This window comes from Aotus nancymaae, unplaced genomic scaffold (genome assembly GCF_030222135.1).
Source record: "Aotus nancymaae isolate 86718 unplaced genomic scaffold, 86718_ANA_hifiasm-v0.15.2.pri h1tg000033l, whole genome shotgun sequence".
Taxonomy (NCBI): domain Eukaryota; kingdom Metazoa; phylum Chordata; class Mammalia; order Primates; family Aotidae; genus Aotus; species Aotus nancymaae.
This window is the reverse complement of record NW_026988447.1, coordinates 14,142,216-14,167,554: the sequence shown is the minus strand read 5'-3', so window position 1 is coordinate 14,167,554 and position 25,339 is coordinate 14,142,216. Positions and strand designations below refer to the sequence as shown.

Here is a 25,339-nt window from a genome sequence, read left to right as displayed (position 1 = left end):
GTGCAGTGGCATGATCTTGGCTTACTGCAACCTCTGCCTCCTGGGTTCAAGAGATTCTCCTGCCTCAGCCTCCCAAGTAGCTGGGATTATAGACACATACCACCACACCCAGCTAATTTTTATATTTTTAGTAGAAATGGGGTTTCACCATGTTGGCCAGGCTGGTCTCGAACTCCTGACCTCAGGTGATCTGTTCACCTCGGCCTCCCAAAGTGCTGGGATTAGAGGCATGAGCCACTGCACGCGGCCCAAATTGCTCTTTTGAATATAAATGAAATTATAAACCTGAAGAATGGTTCTCTCTCTCTAACTATGAAAAATTTAACTTTCTTCCTGGTCATTTTTGAGCAAAATTTGTTGTTTTCATTCATTCATATTTATATCATCCTATTGAAATAAATTATAAAAACTTCTTTTGAAACAAAACCAGATATCTGTTAACCTGTAGATGATTTGCCGTTTTTCTCTCTGCCTCATCTCTTCTTTTAATAGAGAGTCTAGTATGGCCAGGTGTGGTGGTTATTGTGGTGTATACCTATAGTTCCAACTATTCAAGAGGCTGATGCAGGAGAATAGACCCAGGACTTGGAGAACAGCCTGGGCAATATCACAAGACCCTGTCTCAAACAAAACAAAACAAAAAAAGAATCTGGTAGGGGTGGAAATAGTTTCTTGGATTAATGAATTTCCTTTTGCCTTTCTTATTTATTCAGTCTACAAAGCATCCTGTAAGAATATCTTTTTATAATTTCAGGAAGAATATCCAGCCTATGAGATACTGAATCTTTGAAAGTAATATATAAGCAAATCCATAATATGAAAATCGGCCTGCTATTTTTATAACATCTGTGGCCTTCAGTTTGTTAAATGTACTGAAGAGTCGAGCCCCCACGTTTCTTCCTAGAGCTGCTGAGTGAGAGGGTGGAATTTTGGCAAAACTGTAAAATGAGGCCCCTCTCCTGTTGCATCTCCTTGGGGCAGGGCCCCTTTGCCAGGTACCCCTCTCCCACTAAAACCCAGAAATGGCAGGACCCAAACTGAGTTTAAACCATCCCAAATGCCCCACACCCCAAATGCAAACCAGGTCCACAGAGATAGAAGACAGAGGCAGAGTAATCAGGGCTGAGAACGTTTATTCCCATGCCCAAGGCAGCACAGACCTGGCAGATAGCAGTGCCATAGGGTAAAGTGCGAAAGCCATGTCAGATAAAGGCAGGCCGTATTAGTTTTTATTATTACGTCTTTGTGGCATCTAAGAGTATTTTAAACATGTTAATATGCAGCTACAAATTAATAAGAGAATATTGGCATTTGCTTTAAAAAAGTGATTTTGCAGAGACTATTGGTCAGGAAGAGAGGTTTACTAGCATGTGGATTAAATCATGGGCGGGGAGGGTGCCCTTTTTGAAAAGTATATTTAAAAACAATGCATTCTCAGGTACCTATGGAAATCTGAATTATTATCTTGCTGAAATGGAGAAATCTAACCCTTTAGTGCTTAATTTTTTTTGTTTTATCATTTATTTTAGGTACCAAAGGAAGAAATAAAGGAGAGTTTACAAATCTTCAGGGAGTAGCTGCATCTACAAATGGAAAGATATTAATTGCAGACAGTAACAACCAGTGTGTGCAGGTATAGCCCCTACTTATTTACCTTTACTTATATTGATAACAATAGATATAGTTACATATTTTCCTACTTTAGACTTAAGATACATGGTGTAAGGAAAGAAGCTTATGTGTGTGTAAACTTTTCTTCGAATAGAGTTTGCATGTTCTGATCTGTATGTACGGCAGATGTTTTTGCCTATGTCTTACCCGGCAATGCCTGCGATAGTTCACATTCCAATGAATGTAATTTGTATTTGTTTTACAGATATTTTCCAATGACGGCCAGTTCAAAAGTCGTTTTGGCATACGGGGACGCTCTCCTGGGCAGCTGCAGCGGCCCACAGGAGTGGCTGTGCATCCCAGTGGGGACATAATCATTGCCGATTATGATAATAAATGGGTCAGCATTTTCTCCTCTGATGGGAAATTTAAGGTAAGTTTAACTACTAATTGGTCACTAAACAATGGAGAAAAGGAATAGGAAATACAAGATGAAATTGTATATTTCTTTTTTGAGATGCAGTGCAACATTCAGCAGTTCTTTATACACAGAGACATCTGGACATCTAAGTTTGTGAAGTGAGAGTAACAATGATAATTTCGTAAGTCTATTCATATGTATCCTAAATGTGACTTTGTTTTATAAAGCAATTGGGTTGCTCAGTCACTTTTTTTCTTTAAAACCATAGATTTAGAGGGAAACCGGTCCTGTTACCTCAATTCAGTGAAAAACAACAAGCTCTTGAAAAGAGTTATTAAGAGGCGGTTTATATTCCTCAAATTAGTCTACAGTTTGTCACTTAGGAAGTACCTTTTACTTTCTCAAGCTTGTGGCAGGTGATACGGGAGAAACAGAATTGTAAGAAATAGTTTCTACCTTTTAAAAATGTACAGGCCCATTTTGGAAAAAAGACTAATACACAAGAAATGACAGAAAGCAATTTATGTCAGTCTCTAATGAATTATACATTGATAGAATCTGAAAACACAGCGTTAAAATATATAATATGGGGTTTGGAAGGAAAAAAAATGAATGCTGAATTTCCAGAGAAAATGCAAGCGTACTACACTTTGAGAGATGCCATTGTTTGATATATCTGCTGTCATTCCCAGCATCAGCTTGTTGCAAATGAAAATTTGACCCAATGTCTTCACCTAATCACCAAAGAGTAGATAGCCCTCTGGTGATAACAGAAATCTTTCTTATAAGTTATCATCAAAGAATCGTATCAGTCCGCCTGATGGCTGGGAAGCCGAGGTGGACAGATCACCTGAGGTCAGGAGGTTGAGACCAGCCTGACCAGCATGGAAAAACCCCGTCTCTACTAAAAATACAAAATTAGCCAGGCATGGTGGCACATGCCTGTAATCCCAGCTACTCAGGAGACCAAGGCAGGAGAATTGCTTGAACCCAGGAGGCAGAGGTTGTGGTGAGCTGAGATCGCACAATTGTACTCTAGCCTGGGCAACAAGAGTGAAACTCCATCTCAAAAAAAAAAGAAAAAGAAAAAAAGACCTATCTCATAGGATTTGAGCAAAGACTAAATGAGATTTTATGTGCCACTTACAAAATAGTGATCTAAGAAATAAATGTCGTTTTCTATGCCTCTAGTAACCCTGTCCAAAAAATGAAGTCTTATGTGGTCAGCTATGATTTGGGCTTCATGACCTCATGCAGGCGCCTGGTGGTCATAACTTCCTTGTCTAGGAGTTCGGAGATAGCGCTTTTCATAATCCATTCTGGAATCCTGAAGATTACTCAAAGTGTATTCACTGGTTTCTTATTGGAAGAATTTCTGTTTTCCTTTTTAAAGTCTTCAGATTGCTGTAGTCCCCTCATTGTTGTTATGAAATAAGTTACATAATTGTGAAACTCTCAGATTTGAGCCTCTGTTTTGTGTGAGGCAGCATCATGTCAATTTTGGAAACTGAAAAGCTGTCATTTTCTTATTCCACAGTATTGCATGCAATTCTTCAATCACCCTTGAATTTTTTGTTCCACTAGAAATTTAATGGCTCCATGTGGTGACCACATATACAGAAAAATCTCTTGCCTTTCTATAGCTCTAACTTCTTCCCCTTCTTTTGTATGTTAATAATTGTATATGTGGTAAGACATACCCAAATATGACAAGTTTAATGTGAATATTCATATCTTGAATACCTTGAAAATATTCATTCAGTTTGGAGGTAACCCATTTGTTTGTCTTATACTCAAAACCATGATCTGTCTTTGTAAATTCAGAAGCTAATACTAAAATAGGTTTCACATATGGAGACAGGAGTTTTATGTCTAAGAAAGAAGGGCTCTCTGAATTAAGCATTTTTTGTTCAATGGTTCAATAGTCTATCTGTAAGAGATACTCTTAGAAGAACTGGGTTCTTAGAGTTGGAATATTAAAGGTAATTATGGGAATAAACTCTAAAGAACACTCATGCCCCCTAGAGGACTGGGGGGAGTGGAGGTGGTGTAGTTTCAGCAATACCCTCTTGTTGATCGAAACCCTAAGGGTGAAAGGATAGCACATGAAAACACTTTAAGACTCTTACAGGAGTTCATCCAAGTGGAATGTCCACAGGTATAGACAGAGATACTTATTTTCTTCTTTGGTGGGACTCAGTAAAATTAAATAGGTGCTGAGAAAGACATAGTTTAACACCAGTGTAGACTCTTCGTATTTACTCCTGATAGTTCCAGAGATGTAACATCTTATATCCTTTTCTTTCTTTTATTCACCAATTTATTAGCCCTAATTTTTATTTCTCTCTGCCTCATCTAAATTTATTCTATCTTCCCCACTGCCTCCTATCTTCCAGCCCATGTAGGAGCCCTTTCTATCCAAACAAATACAGATGCCTCTGGCCACCTTACTCTAAAATATCTCATCTCTTTCCTGTTCAATTTAAGGACCTATTTGTTGAGTTAAATGCCCTGATTAAATTGTTCAAAGGAAGAGTTAAAATATTTTTGCTGGGCCAGGCACAGTGGCTCACACTTGTAATTTCAGCACTTTGGAAGGCTGAGGCAGGTGGATCACCTGAGGTCAGGAGTTCAAGACCAGCCTGGCCAACATGGTGAAACCCCATCTCTACTAAAAACACAAAAAATTAGCTGGGCGTGGTGACAGGTGCCTGTAATTCCAGCTACTCAGGAGGCTGAGGCAGGAGAATTGCTTGAACCGGGAGGTGGATGTTGTTTTGAGCTGAGATCGTGCCATTTGCACTCCAGCCTGGGCAACAAGAGGAAAACTCCGTCTCGAAAAAAAGTTTTGTGTGTTTTTTTTGCTGAGGTTGACATAATCAGGGAAATGCAGGGACTGTTACCTCTCACTTGGTTGAATCCAGTACAGCTACACTAAAAGTGATGAAGGGAAGTAGAAAGAAATTTTGGTTCAATGTTTAAGTTATTCTTTTAGATCTGCCCTAATTCTCTCTACATGATAGAATGGAAGTAATTATTTATTTTCTCTTTTTATTCTAGATAATTATCCATTTGATGTTATTTGGTTGAGTCATCTAAGTAACAAGTGTTCATAATGTTAAGTAGTAATGATATTCTTGTTTTAATCATCGAAGTGCCGTCTCTCCCTTTTGATCTCTGCTGACTTACCCTCCATTTAGATATGAAAGAATAAATGCCATTTCTTTACCCATTATGTTATAGCCTCTTTGATCTTTGGGCTAGATTGGAGAATCAGAATCAAATTTTTACAACAGTTTCTCTTGCCAAGAAAACCACTGTTTCTTTCCTGAGTAATTGTGTTCCTTTGCTCTAAAGAGATGAAATCTGAATCACAGTCATTTCTAAATTTAGAAGAAAAAAAGAAGCATATAAAGTCTAAAGTTCCCATCATGGAAAAGTCCCATCCTGCTCCTACAAAATTTAAAAATACATATGTGGTTCACATTATATTTCTATCAGACAGCATGCTAAAGCATGACCTATGAGAATATAACTTTTTGGGTTTTCTAGGATATAGATGCTGATTTCTCACTTTTCCTTCCAGAAGTCTATGTACATATATGCACACAAATAACACATGTGATCTCGGACTACACTCACTGTTCCCTACCTTAATTTGTTCAATAATATGTCTGAGAGTTCTTTTTTGGTTTGTTTTTTGTTTTTTGAGACAGAGTCTCTCTCTGTCACCCAGGCTTGAGTACAGTGGCACAACCTCGACTCAGCGCAACCTTCATCTCCCAGGTTCAAGTGATTCTCCTGCCTCAGTCTCCTGAGTAGCTGGGATTACAGGCATTCGCCACCACACCCAGCTAATTTTTGTATTTTTAGTAGAGACGGGGTTTCACCATGTTGGCCAGACTGGTCTCAAACTCCTGACCTCAAGTGATCGGCCTGCCTCGGCCTCCCAAAGTGGGATTACAGGTGTGAGCCACCACTCCCAGCCAAGAGTTCTTTCATAAAAACTCATAGATCTACTTCCCTCTGACACTTCAAGACTGGGTGCCAGGGAGAACTGTGGTTCTTACAGTTTCCCTGATGACTTAACATTCATTCTTTCCTGCTATTCCCTCACCTGGGGTGCTCCTTCTCCTTCCTTGTTTACTGTGGCCTCATCAAGTTATCACTTCACATGCCTTCTGAGATGGCCTATTTGAATTCTCCCAAGTATTCTAAAATGAAGACTCAATACCAGGCTCTTTAAAGGGATCCAGTAGACATGTTTGTCCCTGCAGTGTGACTGAGACATACATGAGGGCAGGAGCTATGTCTTATTTGTGTTTGTTTACCATGTGTCTAGAATACAGTGTCAGACACATAGTGGGTGCTTGGGCAGTGTTTCTGGAATTAGGAAATCATTGAGTGAATGAGTGAAACACTTCTTTGTATGTAGTCTAGAAAATGAAGCTATAGAAAGAAAAGTAAAGGTACCAGACCTGTGCCTTTACTCATGGCAAATAGACATTTGAATACACACCACAGTCTACCCAGGAACGGGAATAAAATGTAAAATACTTATGATATGTGATTGATAGAAATCAAGTGCCTTTCCCCTACTTTAAAATATGATAAAAAGTGGAACCATTTAATCATCGTGATTGCCCTATAATAATGCTAGACTTTTAAAATTAATGTATTCAACAAATATTCATTGAATATGTATTGTGCAACAAGAAGTATGTTGCCTTTGAGTACACAATGGTGGATAAAACAGATTTGACTCCCACCCAAGGAGAACTTAATTCTCTGAAGTTCAATGCTAGATGCCTGGCAATTTTGATATTAATTATGATCAATTGCAATGACAGTGATGGCTTCCCTTCAGTGACTGCTTGCTGTGTGCTACATTCTACAATAAACCCTTACCTACCTTATTCTACTTAATACGTTTTCCAAAAATGCCATTGGGAGTTGTTGAGTTGTCATTTTTGGGACATTTTTATATGTATTGGGAATCTGAAGTTTAAGGAAATGAAACCCACTGGTGCTATCCCAGATATGTTTAAAGCAAGCATTGGAAGCAGGTCAGTCTTCCGAGTCATAACCCAGTCATCTTTCACCAGACTGCACTGCCTCTTCTGCAGGGAACCATGTCCCCAGTTTAGGGGATCCTAGACTATTTTTGGTGGTGATCTCTTTTAAGAACAAGGATTTTATATAGTAGCAGGTAATGGATGTGACAAAGCCAGGTTTCCAAGACAGAAGTTCATTGTGATGTATGAGTAGCTATGTACCCGTTTGAACATTCAGGTACATAGCTACTGAATTTGTTTTGGACAACAAATGTCCAAAATAGTATTTATCTTCATGTTCTGTAGTGGTTTAAACTTTGACTCTATACTGGATTTCTGTACTTATTTCCAACAGACAAAAATTGGATCAGGAAAGCTGATGGGACCCAAGGGAGTTTCTGTGGACCGCAATGGGCACATTATTGTGGTGGACAACAAGGCGTGCTGCGTGTTTATCTTCCAGCCAAATGGGAAAATAGTCACCAGGTTTGGTAGCCGAGGAAATGGGGACAGGCAGTTTGCAGGTACACTCGATGGTAATATGTAAACCCCCTTTTTTATGCTTCTTCTGCTCACATTTGCATGATGTTGGAGCATGTGGAAGACACCGCATCCCTAGTGTGTTTGCTGGCTTTGGGAAAGACGCTGGGGATAAAACCTAAGCAAAAGCATGGGTCGTTGCTTCTCAGTCATCCCCACCCACCCGGCAGTAAGTTGAGCTACAGTCCATGTGTGGTTTTTATTGGTGGCAGTTCACAACTCAGAAGTCTAGTTTTAAAATATTCATATTAAATAAAGTATAAATTTTAAAATAAAAATATTTGAAAAACAAGGGAGTAACTACTGTTTCAGCCTAGCTGTAGCTTTGTTTAAAAAGCTGCTGAATGAGAATGGTTTTCACCTTTCTAGGTTATTGGAAGAGGAGTGTAGAATATTTGCTAGGTATAAGGAGGACAGTTTGTTTTATGTCTCTTTTTGGTGTAGCACTTTGCAATCATAAGCTTACTTAGGTTTTTGCATCTGCAAATAGAGGCTGAAAACAGCTTATTGGTTTTCTTTTTGAAAGGATGCTTTTGGCACTAAGTATTAATTTGCATAATATTTGTTTGTGCTTTGTCTCCAGTTCTGCCAAGGTTCTGAATGTCACCCAAAATTATATTGTGGGTTTTCTGCTTAATTTTTTTATTTGTTTGTTTATTTTTTGAGACAGGGTCTCGCTCTGTCACCCAGGCTGGAGTGCAGTGGCATGATCTCTGCTCACTGCAGCCTCGACCTCCCAGGTTCAAGTGATCCTCCTGCCTCAGCCCCCCAAGTAGCTGGGACTACAGGCATGTGCCACCATGCCCAGCTAATCTGTTTGTTTGTTTTTTTTTTAACTACATATTGGAGTCTCTTTTCCAATGCTGAGTTGCCACATCTTTCCTTGGTAGGAGTTGAAGGCACTAAAATGACTAACAGATATTCAGGGAAGCTGGCAGATGTGACTTTCAGATGGTGGTACGGAGAATGAATTCTGATGCTTACTGCTCCTCCCACTTCATTAGGGCTGCTAGAACTCCCAGCCTGATTGGGAAGGAGTCAGAATAGACTGGTACAGGTAGAGAATGATATAGGGTCCCTATGATCTGGAGCTGGAGGTCTGGCTGAATGCTCTTTCAAAGACTGAGTCTATGATTGTTTGAAATAACTAAGTTAATATGTTACATTTGTTTGTACAGTAACTGCTATATTGTAATCACTTTTATTGTAGTCATCACGTATTTTTTTTCCATCTTTATTGCAGGTCCCCATTTTGCAGCTGTAAATAGCAATAATGAGATTATTATTACAGATTTCCATAATCATTCTGTCAAGGTACTATAAGCACATGAGTTGTTGTTAACTTTTAACTGCTTTTATGGAGAAATTGGTCTGCAAGAAAATAATGCAGTACTTACATATGGCACCAAAGGGAGTTAACCAGAGGAGTAGACTTTACTTCTGCTCAAAGACGCTGGTTTAAATTTGGACTTACAGACCTTGGAAAGTTGGGAAATTGAACAAAATGTGGCGGCAATAAGTTGCTAATTTGAAACTGGTGCAAATGAAGAGGACTTGAAAATTAAATTTTGAAAAGCAATTCTTTGAACTTAGAGGCGGAACTTTCTGAAGCTTAATATTTTGTGGCTAGTCAATAAATTAAAATCACTTTTCAATTTTCCACAGCTTTTTGTTAAAAAAAAATTAGATATTCCGCTCTGTTACAACAACAGATGGCATGGGAAGGGGGATAACCCTAGCATACATTCATACAGTATATTTTATACTTCTTAGAATGCTTTCACACATTTGGTATTCTTTAGAAAACAGTGACTTCTATAGTAAATTTTTCTTACTAGGTATTACGGGAGAGAGATTTGAACTTTATTACAAGAAAATCAGGAAATAATAAATGGTTCAAAACACAAATTACTCACTTACTGAAATGATGAGAAAATATTTAGTAATATCCTAGATCAAGCTTCTCAAGGTGTGATGCATGCTCCACTGAAGGTATGAGCAGGGGTCATAGCCAGTGCACTGGTGGATATTTTTGTTTTAAGTTATGTGTTTATTTTAGGGTTGCCTTTGGTTTACATCAAGTGATGCTGTTTTGCACTTAGAAACCTGATGATAAAGTTTTTCTTTTAAATACATTCATTTAAATTTTAAAAGGTGGGTCATTTTAAAGGAAAAATAGTAAGGAAACAGCATAGGATGGAATGCCAGTGACTAAAGTTTGCACTTAGAGACAATTGAGCAACCAAAAATTAATAATGACTTATCAGTGCTGATGACTGGAATAGCTAGATAAGGGGTAGGATTTTTAAGACCCAAAGGTACTCTCTGTGATGTCCTTTCCACACCCTGGAAAGTCTCTAACCTGAGTAAGTGGAGAGGGCTTGGAACTTTTTGATGGGTGCCAAGTCCCTGTGCAAACAGTAGAGCACAGTGGGCTGTGGGAATGGGGTCAGGATAAGAGAACAGGGTGGCCACCGTTGCCACCCTGAAACTGCTCCCTGCCATATTGTCTTTCCATAGATGCTCACACAGCAGCATAAGTCCCCCGTACGCTCAAATGCAGATACTCTGCATTCTCTGCTGACACTACTGTCAATGGGAAGTGTCTTGGTAAAAGGAATAGGATAGTGGAAAAAGTTGATGGCCAGAGAAGGGTGGAAATAGAGAGCAAAGAGGCAGCAGGAACCAGTCTGGGGACCGTCCTCACTGGGAGTTATAACAGTCCTGGAGAATGAGCATAATTGTCAAAGGATAACACAGGTTGTTCTCATACTTCCTACTCACTCACTTTGTAGAGGAATCATTTATATAACTTCAGGACATTCAGCAAGAAGAAAACCCATATGAGGTCCTAACAGTACAAAGGCCAGCAAATGCTTGCATAGGTTCTGCCCACTCCCAGCTGAAAGTCATAATTAATCAAGTTGCTGTTGTCTACTAAGTGCAACTGTGGTCTCAGAGCCTTTCCTGTCCAGTGCTCCAGGCAACCTCTAAGAATCAACTGGCATTGGTATGTGGGATGGCTCCTATTTACCAGTCCTGGCTGACACTGTAGAAAGAATTAAAACATATGTAAGTAACCAAAATGCAAGGCAGATAGCACTAAATAATTTCATAAAATAGGAACATGTAAAGTTTCCTAAGTTTCCAGAAGAAAAGAGAAGATTTGCTTAATTAAGACTATGAGGGGAGACTTCCAAGCAGAGGTGGTATTTGATATGAGCAGAATTTTGAAATCAGGAAAGGATTATCATCAAGGTGATTTTTTTTTAAACCTGATTTAAATATTTATTGTAAAAAGAAAGCTGTAAAAAGCAAACAAACAAAAAAGGAAACAATTTAAGCTTATACTTCTGCCTCTTAATTTGTTTTCAGCTTGGCATGGTGGCTCATGCCTGTAATCCCAGGATTTTGGGAGGCTGAGACACGCAGATTGCCTGAGGTCAGGAGTTTGAGACCAACCTGGCCAACATGGTGAAACCCCGTCTCTACTAAAAATACAAAAAAAAAATTAGCCAGGCATGGTGGCATGTGCCTGTAATCCCAGCTACTTGGAGGCTGAGGCAGGGGAATTGCTTGAACCAGGGAGGTGGAGGTTGCAATAAGCCGAGATCATGCCACTGCACTCCAGTCTGGGTGACAGAGGGAGAGTCCATCTCAAAAAAAAAAAATTATTTTCATGTGAAAATTTTTAAGTAATTAAACAGCACTTTAGATGGGAAAAATAGAAAATAATATGAAACATTTATAATTCTTAAGATTCTGAAAACTCTGCAAGTTTTCAGTATGGTAGAAGTAGATTATTTTAGCTATTATTTAAACTAAATTGTCTTGTTTAAAAAAAAAACATAGCCTTTTGTTATTGTTTCTCTTCTTCTTTTTGTTTTTTGAGACGGAGTTTCGCTCTTCTTACCCAGGCTGGAGTGCAATGGTGCGATCTCGGCTCACCGCAACCTCCGCCTCCTGGGTTCAGGCAATTCTCCTGCCTCAGCCTCCTGAATAGCTGGGATTACAGGCACGCGCCACCATGCCCAGCTAATTTTTTGTATTTTTAGTAGAGACGGGGTTTCACCATGTTGACCAGGATGGTCTCGATCTCTTGACCTCGTGATCCACCCTCCTCGGCCTCCCAAAGTGCTGGGATTACAGGCGTGAGCCACCGCGCCCAGCCCCTGTTTCTCTTCTTTTTGACAGCTATTGCCAAATAAGTTTTATGGAATACTTGGGTTTTTGTTTCCCATGTAACACTGGGCAGTTGGCAATAGTTCTGAATTCAGGTCATTTCTCTGTTGATAAGTGTAAAAAGCATATCTATAGGTCAGTGCTAACAAGGGGTCTAGTTCGCTCTTTAGCTGTCTGAATCATCAAGATACAATTATGTTTACTATAGTGTTATCATTAAATATTAAAATTTACTTTTTTCAAAAGCAGTGATCTGTATTCGATACATATTTAGTAGCATTCTATTAGTAAGAATATTTAACCACAGCACTCCACTATGTTTTTTGTTTGTTTGTTTTTTTCTTTTCATCACAAAACAAGTAAAACTAGATTTGGCACCATTCATTATCCCCAAATGAAGCAAAACCACTTCAGTCATTTGGATTGTCCCCAGGAAAACATATTGACTCAAAAAGATAAACAAGGCTGGGCGCAGTAGCTCACACCTGTAATCCCAGCACTTCGGGATGCCAAGGCAGACAAATCACCTGGGATCAGGAGTTCAAGAGCAGCCTGGCCAACAGGGCAAAATCCTGTCTCTACTGAAAATACAAAAATTAGCCAGGTGTGGTCATGGGTGCCAGTAATCCAGTTACTAAGGAGGCGGAGGCAGGAGAATCACTTGAACTCGGGAGGTGGAGGTTTCGGTGAGCCAAGACTGTGCCACTGCACCCCAGCCTGGGCAACAAAATGAGAGAGACTCCATCTCAAAAAAATAAAAAATTATTTGTAGGACTTAACAAGGGAAAAAACAGAATAATAAATTATATACAGCATAAACATGTTCCCATTGGTCTTTAGAATGTTTTATGTAAAAAGAGACAAAAAGAGTAAAAAAAAAATGTAAACATGGCATCGTAGTAAAAGCTGGTTGTTCTTGCCTTGGTCCTTTCTGAAGAACCACAGAGGTGTCTTGTTTTCTTGGCAAGTATGTAATTAATTCGGGAAGTAGCCATGACTCTTTCTTTTTTATCGTAATGTGAGTTTAGCCTGTAGAGATGGAAGTATCCTAATTTCCCAGTGTACTTACCTAAAAATGGTCATTTTGATCTTTTGTGGTCAGAGATGACAACAGGTGATTCTAAAAGGCCTTGAGATCATCTCCAAATTAAGATCTATGCTCCAATATAGTGAATTCTTTCAGTTCTACATTTGAGAAAACCTTTCTCTCAAAGTGCTTTGTACATAATACTTTCTGATTTGTTAATGAATATCTGTGCATCTAAGCATCATGACAATGGAAGTTAAAAATAGTGTCCTGGAGACATTTCTAAACCATTAGGTGTCTGAATCATCAAGATACAATTATGTTTACTATAGTGTTATCATTAAATATTAAATTTTACTTTTTTCAAAATCAATGATCTGTATTTGATACATATTTAGTAGCACTCTATTAGTAAGAATATTTAACCACAGCACTGCACTACGTTTTTTTTGTTTTGTTTTGTTTTGTTTGCTTAAGAGTTCTGTTTAGCCCCCTAATTTCCCTTCTCTCTAGGAGAGAGAAACTATTCTATGGCAGAATAGTTTCTATTCATCAAAGCCTTAGGATCATATAAACTCTTGAACTAAAATATCATCTGAGAGTAAATAAAAAAGCCTTTTTATTTCTTACCTGCTGCTACCACACATGTGCACACATACATGCAATGAATTTCTCCCATTGTAAGTATGAGGTCTAGCCTACTCTTTCTAGTTATGTTGATATAGTAAAATGATAAATTCTGAGCATCTGAGAATCTGATAATAAATTCTGAGCGTAATAAAAAAACTCCTACTCTCTGATTCAACTTTTAATGGTCATCTATCCTGTTAGAAATATAAATACAATGCCCATTCTTGAAATTCATCAATTTTTTAAAGGTGGGAAGAATAACATAATTGAAAATTATAGCTCTCCTTACTCATACTACCTTGTATAGTATTTTATAATTTGTAATAAAATTATTTTTCACATCAGGATTTTATAACCAGATATAAGCAAAAAAAGGTGGCGATCTAACCAATGATAAGTCAGATTTATATAGTAATTTGGGGAACCACAATGATATGCAATCTAGCTTGTAGATTTTTTTTTCTTTTATTAGAATGGATTAAATCATAGGTCTTATTATTAATAACCTGCTCAAATCGATATTGTTTAATCCATAATGTTGGTTCAAGTATTTTGATTTAAAACCAAATAATTTAAAAATCTTTCATGCAGGTGTTTAATCAGGAAGGAGAATTCATGTTGAAGTTTGGCTCAAATGGAGAAGGAAATGGGCAGTTTAATGCTCCAACGGGTGTAGCAGTGGATTCAAATGGAAACATCATTGTGGCCGACTGGGGAAACAGCAGGATCCAGGTAGATCAACATGCTAATTAATGTATATGGTTAGAGTGTTTGGTGTTTGTTAAAAGTGAAGAATTTGCTGTCCAGACTGGAATGTTTTCTCTTTTCCATTGGTTAGGACATAGGACCATAGATATTCTCACCAGTTGGACCAAACTCGGCAAGATGGAGTAGAAAAAAGGCAACATATTACCAGAGTGAAACCCTCTAAGTCGGGGTTTTAACATGGACCCCAGAGACCCCCAAAAGGGGGTCTTTGAAGATAGAATTCGAGAGGGCCATTGAACAAAAATACTACATTATGATTTTTATTAACGGCTAAAAATTACCATTTCCCTTAATCATGAATATAAGCAACAATTATAGTAATTTTAGTAATGCCTATGACTTTGTCACCAAGAAATTTTCACATCATATTAGTTGTAAAAATCTTGAACTGACACTTATTCTCATCACTACTTCAAAATTACAGTAATTATTAGACCCATTACTATCTCTTATTATTTAATGTACTAATTTTTAGAAGCACACACATCTTGCTCTATCACAATTTAGTAATATTTAAATAGCTATATCTTAATATGATTTTTTTAAATCTCATGTGTTTTGATTTAATAATTTGAAAACACTATTGTGCTAAATGACCCATGAGTCAAAGAGGAAGTCTCAAGGAAAATTGTAAAATGTACTGGACTGAATGAAAATGCAAATAGAACATATCAAAATTTGTGGAATTTAGCAAAAACCGTGCTGAGAGGGAAATTAATCTGCTAAATGCTTCTATTAGAAAAGAGGAAACATTTTAAATCAGTGATCTAAGCTGTCACCTCAAGAAGCTAGAAAGAAAAGAGCAAATCAAACCCCAAACACGCAGAAGGAAGCAAGGCTGAAATTCAAGGCCAGACACGGTGGCACATACCTTGAATCCTGGCACTTTGGGAGGCCGAGGCAGGCAGATCACTTGAGGTCAGGAGTTCGAGACAAGCCTGGCCAACATGGTGGAACCCTGTCTGTACTAAAAATACAAAAATTAGCCAGGTATGGTGGCACATGTCTGTATTCCCAGCTACTCGGGAGACTGAGGCAGGAGAATCGCTTGAACCCGGGAGGCGGATGTCTTTCAATAGGTTAATGACTAAACAAACTGGTATGTCTATACTGTGGAATATGACAGCATTAAAAAGGAACAGACTAATGATACACTCAACTCAGATGCATCTTGAGGGCATGATGCTGAGTGGAAAATAGCCATTTTCAGAAGGTCACATACTAAATGATTCTATTTGTGTAACAGTCTAAAAAACTGACATAATTATAGAGAAGGAAAACAGATTAGTGGTTGGCAAGAGTTAGAGATAAGGGGAAAGGGGAGTGGGTCTGACCATAAAGATGTAGCAAGAGGGAGATCTTATGTCAATGGGATAATTCTGTATGTTGATTGCAGTGGTAAATCTACACACATGATAAAATGACATGAAACTGCACACAAACGTCCCAAAGTCAATGTGTTGGATTTTGTGTGTTAGTAGAATTACAGAAGATGTGACCATTGGCAGAAACTGAGTGAAGAGTACACAGGACCTCTCTCTACGATCTTTGCCACTTCCTATGAATCCATAATTATTTCAAAATAAAAATTTACGAAAGTAACAAAGCAGAAGCTGACAGACCAACATCCTAATGTATGATCAGCCCCCGTACCCCCAAATCCCACATTTGTGAAATTTAACTAACTACAGATCAAAAATTTCAAGGGAAAAAAGCAATAAAAAATAATACAATTATTAAAAACAATACAAATTTTAAAAATACATCATTATTTACATTATATAGCATTTACACTGCTTTAGGTATTAGAACTAATCTAGAGATGATTTAAAGTATATGGGGGGATGTGCATAGGTTAAGTGGAAATACTAGGCTATTTTATGTGAAGAACTTGAGAATCTGAAGATTTTGGTATCAGTCTCCTAAGATACTGAGGGATGACTCTACATGTTGAACCCCTGACTTCTTAAAATCCACTCTTTTTCTAAAAAGGAAAAAATATTTTCTACTGTCTCATTGCTATTATGATTCAGAAGCGTTCTTCCATCATCTAATTGCTCTTCTTTTCCCTTATAATTGGGGAGGAAAAGGAGATGTGAGGCTGGAAGTGGAATAAGAGAAGATTTAACATGAACAGTAAGGTTCATTCATTTTTTAAGCACCAACTAGGGCCCTTCCCACCCAATATTTGTTGTAACGACTATAGGATGTAAGTGAGATCTAGCAGCCGATGGCGTATTCCACTCCACCAACTAGAAACAGAGGGGGAGAGAAGAGAAAGCGAGGTAAGTGGAGAGAAGGATTGTAGATATGATAGTGACATAAACATAGATGGATAGATGATTACTTAAGTGCTTCGTTCTTTCTTTCTTTCTTTCTTTCTTTCTTTCTTTCTTTCTTTCTTTTTTAAGAGGCAGAGTCTCGCTATTTTTGCCCAGGGTATTCTCAAGGGATCTTCCCACCTTCACCTACCAAAGTGCGGGCATTACAGGTGTAAGCCAGTACACCTGACTTATGCTAATGTTTTAAATCTAAAAGCATATATACTGGGCATTGTGGCTTATGCCTGCAATCTTAGCACTTTGGGAGGCTGAATCAGGAGGATCGCTTGAGCCCATGGATTAGAGGTTACAGTGAGCTATCTTCACACCACTGCACACCAGCCTGGGTGACAGAGTGAGACCCTGTCTTTACTTAAAAAAAAAAAAAAAAGAAAAACATTAGCATCAAAGTTTTCTAACTCATGTTCAGCATATTACTATAACTTATCCTATAACATTCTGACTTCCTATTTGTTTACAGGTTTTTGATGGGAGTGGATCATTTTTGTCCTACATTAACACATCTGCTGACCCACTCTATGGCCCCCAAGGCCTGGCCCTAACTTCAGATGGTCATGTTGTGGTTGCAGACTCTGGAAATCACTGTTTCAAAGTCTATCGATACTTGCAGTAATGGCGGGCAGCTGGATACTCCCTTCCCAGGTCTTGCACTATAAACTGGAACAGATTTCTCAACGCGGGACCAGATTATGACTAGAATTTTTATGCCAGAAGGAATCATTGGTGAACTTTCCAAGAATGTAACGATTTCCTTAAAAACTGCTTATCCAATTTCTGTATTTCACCTTTAGAGTTAAAAAAAAAAAAAACTATTCTCCTGAATCTATAAAAACTGCAGTTTTACATCTGTGAACTATGGCTTAACGGACAGGATTTATGTAGTGAAACTAATTTTGCAAATCAAACAGACACTTTAAAAAAACTAGCATATGTAAAGGTATTTGTTAATCCTGTGAATGGTAGCTTTTGCACAGAACTTCCAAAAGGAAAACAAAAACAAAATCTGTTGTAGTTACGTACTTCACTTAGCCTAGGCCACAAGACCCAGGGAGTCTCCTAACCTCACTTTTACAGTGGGTATTACTCTTGTGACTTTTTTTTTTTTTTTTTTTTTTTTTTTTGGTTATCCACAACTACATAGAAATTACTTTAGAAAAAGTAAGGCTGTCTTGCAAAATCATCGCAGCTCTGATTGGCAGGCCTCTGGAGTTCAGTACTTAAGAATCAGTGCAATTTTCTCAACCTTTCTGGGTGAGACAAAGATCCTTCTTTGTGTGTTCTTTTCACCCCCTGTTTTCGGCTCACCTTGTATCAGAAAACAAAATCCATCTTCAGGGAAACCTGAAATTTCAAGTGCTTTGAAAAGCAGATTACTAATGCTACCTTTTGGGAAACAAACTGCCCCATTAACTCCAGATCATTGCACTGGAATGTAATCAAGAAAAAGTTAGTCATGTTTTATGTGCCATGTTTCACACGTGTCTCTCCTCTTCGACTTCATGAAAGCGAAAGCTTTACCTCCTGCAGCTGTCAGCACATGTAGTAGGACACCAGTATCCTAGGACAGAGAGCCATAAGTAGCCCTTTGGAGGACTGATGGTGTCAACCAAAGGCATGTGATTAATTAATGATTTCCCTTTAGAAAGCAAGTGTTACCAAAGTTGTGTTATCTTGAAAGCATTACAGGTAAGGGCATGTTATGGTTATTTATCATTGTTTAATGAATAGTAGAGGTGTCAAGGGACTATGTATACATGATTAGGGTAAGATAGAATGTATTATACATATATATATGCATATATATAGCTGAATCTTTGGTGTATTGAAATAGGCAGCACTCTGAAAGACAGATGCTTTGTCCAGCCATTCTTCAGCACATTCCTTTACTAAGCAGTTTAAAGCCGTCCTAGTGGAGCAAGTCCTGAAGCAGATTTCACTTTTGCCATTTTCCAGGAATGACGGTGGTGGCTGACTTTCAGTCAGAAAATGGCCTTCTGTGCTTTCAAAAAAAAAAACACACACACACAACAACAACAACAGGCCAAAAGAAAAGTTGAACTTGAGTTACATTTTGAGAAATATTAAAAACAGTTTAGTCAGTTGTTAATCTGGCATCAGTACTGTAAAATAAGCTGTGGTCTATTTCCACTGTTTAATTTTCTACTCAGTTCTACCAAATAGGATGTCATGTTTGGCATTTTCAATAGTGACTTTGGGATCTTTTTCACTGAAAGCACCTTAGAACTGTACTGTAAGAAAACGTTTCCCCTGTGTATAATGATACAAATGTGATGTTTATTGCTTATTAATTTATAATTCAGTCATTCTCTATATAGGACTTTTTAAAATTTAGAAGGGAAATCTAGCTACTTCAAATTGTCTATTAAATTTATTATGCCCAAATCAACCTCTGAAAGAAGGTTTTTTCCAGGAAGATTTACATGTAGGTTTAACTTTTTTTTAGTTAGGTAGAGTTTAAAAAAAAATTTGAGACTGCCTGTGATAAAGCTATAAAATCCAACAACTTTTTAGAATGTTAAATGAAGACACTATTTCCTTATATCAGTGAGCTACATCTTTGAATTTAAACATTTCTGTTTATTGAGTACTTAGAAGGTACCAAGTACTCTTTTAGGCGCTGGAAATACAGTGATAGACAAAACAGACTAAAATCTCTGCCCCCTCAGAGCTTACATTCTGGGGTAGGAATTTCATTTTGCGGTTTAACTACCATTCTGTACAAAAGACAGGCTAGACTTGATAGTTCCTAGATTGTTTAAAAGAAAGTTTTTAAATTGGTTACATTAATTTTAGTTTATTTTCACAAGTAAAAATGGCTTTCTATTTAGAGTCTTTCTGTCCCAGGCTATTGGTCTTAAAACTAGTTGATTTAAAGAGGTTTTTCTGCACAACAATTAAATTATATTTGTGAACTTAGATACTAACTTACAATCTAACCAGACATCATATCATATCCAGGCTAGATATCTCAATAGTAGACTGAATACACAGCTAATTTTTTTACATGTCAATATTGGCACAAACTGGAATGAAAGGATAGTTTGATTCAGACCTGCTCCACTATGTGTTACTAAAACACATGCTATGGGCACTCCAGGAAACACTATATTTTCCCCAAAAATATGTGATTATATATGTTAAAGTATAGATAACATTTCACACTTGGATACATATGTGCACTTACTGTATTTTTTGGGAAGCATATTTTGGGGAGAAAGTGCTGCTGATACGATACAAGTAAATAAGATTTAAATGAAGTTTTGTCACACTTTATGGAAAATGGTTTCTGGTAAACTGAGAAGGATATTAAAATAAGTGGCTTTTTTCTGGGCTACCATTACTGTTTGATTTCTCTTTGTCAAGTATATAGAACCTGTCATACATTCATGATAAGTAGCACTGAAAAATTACTCATTCAAATTTCCCCTGGGCACGTAAGGCAAAATACTGCCAGTTGGGATTTCAAGGTCAGTGACGATGCATTTCCTCCCAGTACAGCCCCCCAACCCCCCTTGCTGGACATAGGGAGGCAGAGAGTCACTTGACCATCCAGAAATACATGACTACAAGGCCTTTATGACTGTTTGCCATTTTTTTTTAATGGTACTTAGTATTTTGAACAAACTTTAGTCTCCAGAACTAAACAAGTCCCTAAGTTTCCTTATTTTAATTTACTGTGACTAGATTTGAGGCAAATAAATACTCCAGATCCATGTAGCTAGAACACACTTGCTTCTACTACTAAATATACAGGGTATGTCCTAACATGGAGTTAACTGGAATAGTAGTACACTAGCAAGTATCTATGGATCCTTAGCACTGAAGGGTCAACAGAAATGCTTTGGTAATACCTACTTAGTTAATTGGAGGAAATAGTAAATAAACATTAGGTAATCTGCAGATTACTTCAAATGGGAAAAATCTTTTTGTACATTTAGACTTTATAGTATCCTCTCTATTCACCAGCTTCTGAAAAGGGAGGAGTATTTTTAGTTTGATAATTTAATAATGTAAAAACAAGACATTTCCAGGTAGGATAAAATTGAAGCTATTTCATGCAAACATTATCTAATTTAGCTTAAAACTGAAAGTGGTAATACTATTGGTTTCTGTAAATGTTGCAGGGTTTTAAACTTGACAATTACTTTAATATTTTTGATAACTAGGAATCTAGTATTGCCATAAAGGAAACTAAGTGCCCATCAAAGATTTGTTTGGTATAAATAAAGAATTATTTGTTTTGTTTTCAATGACAGTAAGCTACAAATCATGATGCTATCTTAAAAACTTTCTAAAGATGAATTGTGTGGCAGTGATTGTGTGGTCTGTTTGTGGAGAATGTATGAAAGCTCTTAATATTCTAGAATAGATTAATAAATTGGCTATGTTGTTCCAATGAATGTACAGCACTTCCATTAACTTTTGAAAGCAACACAGCCTTAAACTCAATGCTTTTGCTTTATGACATGGGAATGTTCTGTCATCAATGGAGTGTATTCTTGTAACAGAATTCTTTATATTGTTCTCAATTCTATAGACTTTCAAGCCTATGTATGAATATGAAGTGTTTTTTTTTTTGCTTTGTTTTCTTTTTAGATTTTGTACATTCCATCTTTATAGGTCTGTTTCATATGTTTTGTGTATAGAACACTAAGTCTTGCACTCTCTGACATTGATACTGATATATTCTCGTCATTAGTTCTTTTACGAATCAAAATGTTGACTGCCTATTTAAAGAAAAGAATGAACGCTGTGCATCAAAGTGTTTGTATGTTCGTAGCTACATATGTACCACAGTATTTTGGATGCTTTAGTCTACAATGAAACTTTAAATTAATTCTGTCTTGAAACATAGGAGAAACAAGATACATGTGTATCTCTTTACCATGCACAAAATCTCAAATCATTATAATAAAGCTTGTTTTCTCCATTTGCAGAGTGAATATTTATTTATTTAACATATTCTCTACTTGAAGGGAAATTGAGGACCGTCCTGGAATCTGTAGAAGATAGTGGTACTGCAGTCAGACTATTTATACTTGTGAAAAAAAGCCCAAGAAAATTTTTGTTGGCTATGACGTTAATAATCCATTAGTATTTAGGATGTATCCTAGGTAGGAATTTGGAAAATCCTGATACATATGTACAGCATGTACATTTAGAAAGTTATAGAATTAGAATAACCTTACTATCCTTTTTAATTTTTTGAGACGGATTCTGGCTCTGTTGCTCAGGCTAGAGTGCAGGGGTGTGATCATGGTTTACTGCAGTCTCGACCTCCCTGGCTCAAGCAATCCTTCCATCTCAGCCTCCCAAGTAGCTGGGACTACTGGCACTCGCCACCACACCTGGCTAACTTTTAAAATTTTTTGTAGAGATGCAGTCTCACTATGTTGCCCAGGCTGGTCCGAACTCCTAGGCTGAAGCAATCCCTCTGCCTTGGCCTCCCAAAGTGCTGGGATTACAGGCGTGATTCTGAACAATAACAGAACACAATAAAAATTTGTTTTGTTTTCTTGAGGGCTAAAAAAAAAAAAAAAAAATCCAGCATAGATTGAAACTTGGAAAGAGGTTGCATAATTTATTCTTGGAAGGAGAGCTGAAACAACACAAATTAGAAAAAGACCTAACATGGAGCTAGGCATGGTGACATGCGTCTGTAGTCCCAGCTACAGGGAGGCTGAGGTGGGAAGATCACTTGAACCCAGAAGTTTAAGACCAGTCTGGGCAACATAGTAACACACTGTTTCTTTAAAAAAAAAAAAAAAAAAAAAAAAGACCGAACACAACACTGCTGATGATGAACTGTAAATATTAATATTATTGAGTTCTTCCATTTTCCATTTGTTTTTTCTTTTACCCAAGCAGGCCACCATCATGGGCTCCTTGGAGGTTTTCAGAATCAGAGAGAGGGTGAGTTCCTCCATAAGCCATTTGCCCCATGTTTTAGTTCAGCATATCTGAGATTGTCCTTCAGGAACACATTTCACATGAAGCCAGATGCATCCCTTTCCAGAGCAGAGAATGAGTTCAGTTTTGCCTAAGGAGACTGGAAGGGCAAGTGGACATTCGATGCTCTACTCACCTTTCTGTCTGCTTTTCACTGTTACAGTCACTGACCAAACAAACGTCTAAGCACCTGTGGTCCACCAGCCTTTTGGCTAGGTGGATGGGATACCAGGATGAATCCTGAAGCCTGTACCCTCACAGAGCTTACAGCCTGCCTGAAGAAACACACCAGATACTAACAGTACCATAAGCTGCTTTATTCATTAGCAAATATTTACTGAGTGTAGAATGTTCAGGTGCTATGCTGTTCTCACTAGGGAATAGCAGTAAACAAAAAAACTCCTCTTTTCAAGGACTTTTATTCTATTGGGATGAGACAAGTGAATACATATAGAGCTAGCTACATAATTTATAGAGCTTGGTGCAAAATGAAAATGCAAGGCCCCTTGTTCAAGAAGTGTGAAAAAAGACATTTTCCTTTCTTCTGTCTACCAGTCACAGTGTTTTTTATTTGCTACTTAATGTCATACTCCCTTGGCCATAGGGATACTTGCTGGTTTAGTGTAGACCCTCACAGGCACCCGGAGCCACACCCTGGAACTCAGACTCCCCCCAGGCTTGTGCTAAAAAAGGGCACCAGAGCATGAGTTGTTCAGGGACTAACAAATAGTTTGATATGGCAAGACCACATAATTTCTCAAGAAGAAATTAGTGATGAGGCAGGGTTATAAAGAGTATATTACCGTGCCTGCTCTTAAGGAGTTTACATTCCAGACGGAAGGATTAAAAGAGTAACTACAAAACAGGGAAAATTAAGGAGCCACGGAGAAGGGTTAATAAAGTATAATCGAAGTTCCGAGTTCTCACATAGTCGATGGGGACAATCCTCTTTATGCCTGTGTCCTGGTGTAAATAGGAATAGCATTACCTTCTGTTCTCAGAAGTGTCTGCATTTGGATGATACATTATGTACTCACTGTACATATCCCCATAAGGAACCTTTTTAGATGTTTTTTCGTTATTCACAATGCCAGCCCCAATCCCATGAAATTTTAATACCGGAGATAGACTCTACATCTGTTTATGTACTGAGGGCCACAAACCACTGTAGCACAAACCATCCAAGATCTTTTCATCTTCCAGGAATCTGTGATGTCATCCTATTGAGAATGATGCCCTACACAAATGACATGATGTCATTGTCATTTCTAACTCAGATACTGTGTTGTGACTGACAGGTTGATAATGCTGACTATTTCTTCCTTAAACTTATTAAATAAGCAGGAGGCCATTGACTTGAGACTGTCTCATGCTTTGAGTTCCTACCTAAGGAATTGTAAGGAACTGCAACCTAACTTGGTACACAAAGTAACTGAAAACCAAGCGTGGAGTATAACAAACATCCCAATTCTCAGCCAATCACAAGCAGCTGAGCTTCAGCCAATCACAAGCTGCTGACCTTAGCCAAATAATTCAAATGGGGAGCTGTAATTAATCAAGCTATTTCTGTAACTCACTTCCCTTTTCTGTCTATAAATACTTCCTGTTGGGTAGGCATGGCTCACATCTGTAATCCCAAATACTTTGGGAGGCTAGGGCAGGAGGACTGCTTGAAACCAGGAGTTCTAGACCACCCTGGGGAACATAGGGAGACATCATCTCCATGGAAAATTAAAATAAAATTAGCCAGGCATGGTTGTGCACATCTGTAGTATCAACTACGTGGGAGGGTGAGGTAGGAGAATCCGTTGAGCCCTGGAGTTCTAGATTGCAGTGAACCATGATTGTGCCACTGCACTCCAGTCTGGGTGACAGTGAAACCCTGTCTTGAAAAAAAATGAAACAAAACAACAACAAAAAACTCCCTGGCCAAGTTGCAGAGTGGAACTTATTTAATTTGTCTAAAGTTTTTCTTTTAAAATTTTCTCCTCTCTTGCTTTTGCATTCTCCTACTTCTTTTCCTACATTGTAGACTTTTCCCTCTGTCTCTTCCAAGTGACTTTACATTCTTTTCCTCTTTCCTTAATAAACGGCTCCTGCTGGGCTCGGTAGCTCATGCCTGTAATCTTAGCACTTTGGGTGGCTGAGGCCAGTAGATTGCCCGAGGTCAGGAGTTCAAGACCAGCCTGGCCAACATGGTGAAACCCCATCTCTACTAAAAATACAAAAATTAGCCGGGTGTGGTGGCAGGTACCTATAATCCCAGCTACTCAGGAGGCTGAGGCAGGAGAATCCCTTGAACCCCTGGCAGGGGAGGTTGCAGTGAGCCAAGATGGTGCCACTTCACTCCAGCCTGGGCAACAAGAGCAAAACGCCAACTCAAATAAACAAATAAATAAATAAGCAAGCTGCTTTAATAGGTCATGCTTTTCAGAATGTTAAGGAAGGGCCATGAGAAGGTTATCTGAAGTTTGAGGTACTTGTACTGAAAATGCAAAGGAACCAGAGGCAGTAGAATGTGTCTCCTTTCCTTGGTGGTGGTCATTCCAAGGTTTTGTTGATCAAGACTGGAGTGCACACCAGGAATATCAGAGAACTGTCACAGCAGCTCTCAGTGACACTTAGGATACAGGTGCAGCTTAAGTGACCAACCTTTCTACGTCCATTTAGCACTCCTTTTCCCCAAGAGAAGACCTGTTTGGGTCAATTCGTTACTGTACCAGGACCCGGTTTTGCATCGTGTCCCGGTTTTGCATTAGAAGTAGGGGCTGGGGAAAACTTGGGAGTGTAACAT

General features: G+C 38.1%; 1 protein-coding gene across 12 annotated transcripts in view; it reads left to right on the top strand.

Annotated features, from left to right (window-relative positions):
- The window catches only part of TRIM2 (tripartite motif containing 2), a 198,287-nt gene extending 176,761 nt beyond the window's left edge, over positions 1-21,526 (top strand). For 5 of the 12 annotated variants that reach the window (XM_012448529.2, XM_012448531.2, XM_012448530.2 and 2 more), the window contains exons 7-12: positions 1,530-1,633; positions 1,877-2,044; positions 7,442-7,622; positions 8,870-8,940; positions 14,057-14,197; positions 17,036-17,306. In XM_012448529.2, the coding sequence (XP_012303952.1) occupies positions 1,530-1,633; positions 1,877-2,044; positions 7,442-7,622; positions 8,870-8,940; positions 14,057-14,197; positions 17,036-17,188 (818 nt within the window). In that variant the 3' untranslated portion in view covers positions 17,189-17,306. Of the gene's footprint in view, positions 1-1,529; positions 1,634-1,876; positions 2,045-7,441; positions 7,623-8,869; positions 8,941-14,056; positions 14,198-17,035 lie in introns of all 12 variants that reach the window. The other 7 variants (XM_012448541.2, XM_064383809.1, XM_012448532.2 and 4 more) reach the window with 3 other exon arrangements.
- Positions 21,527-25,339: the final 3,813 nt, after the last annotated feature.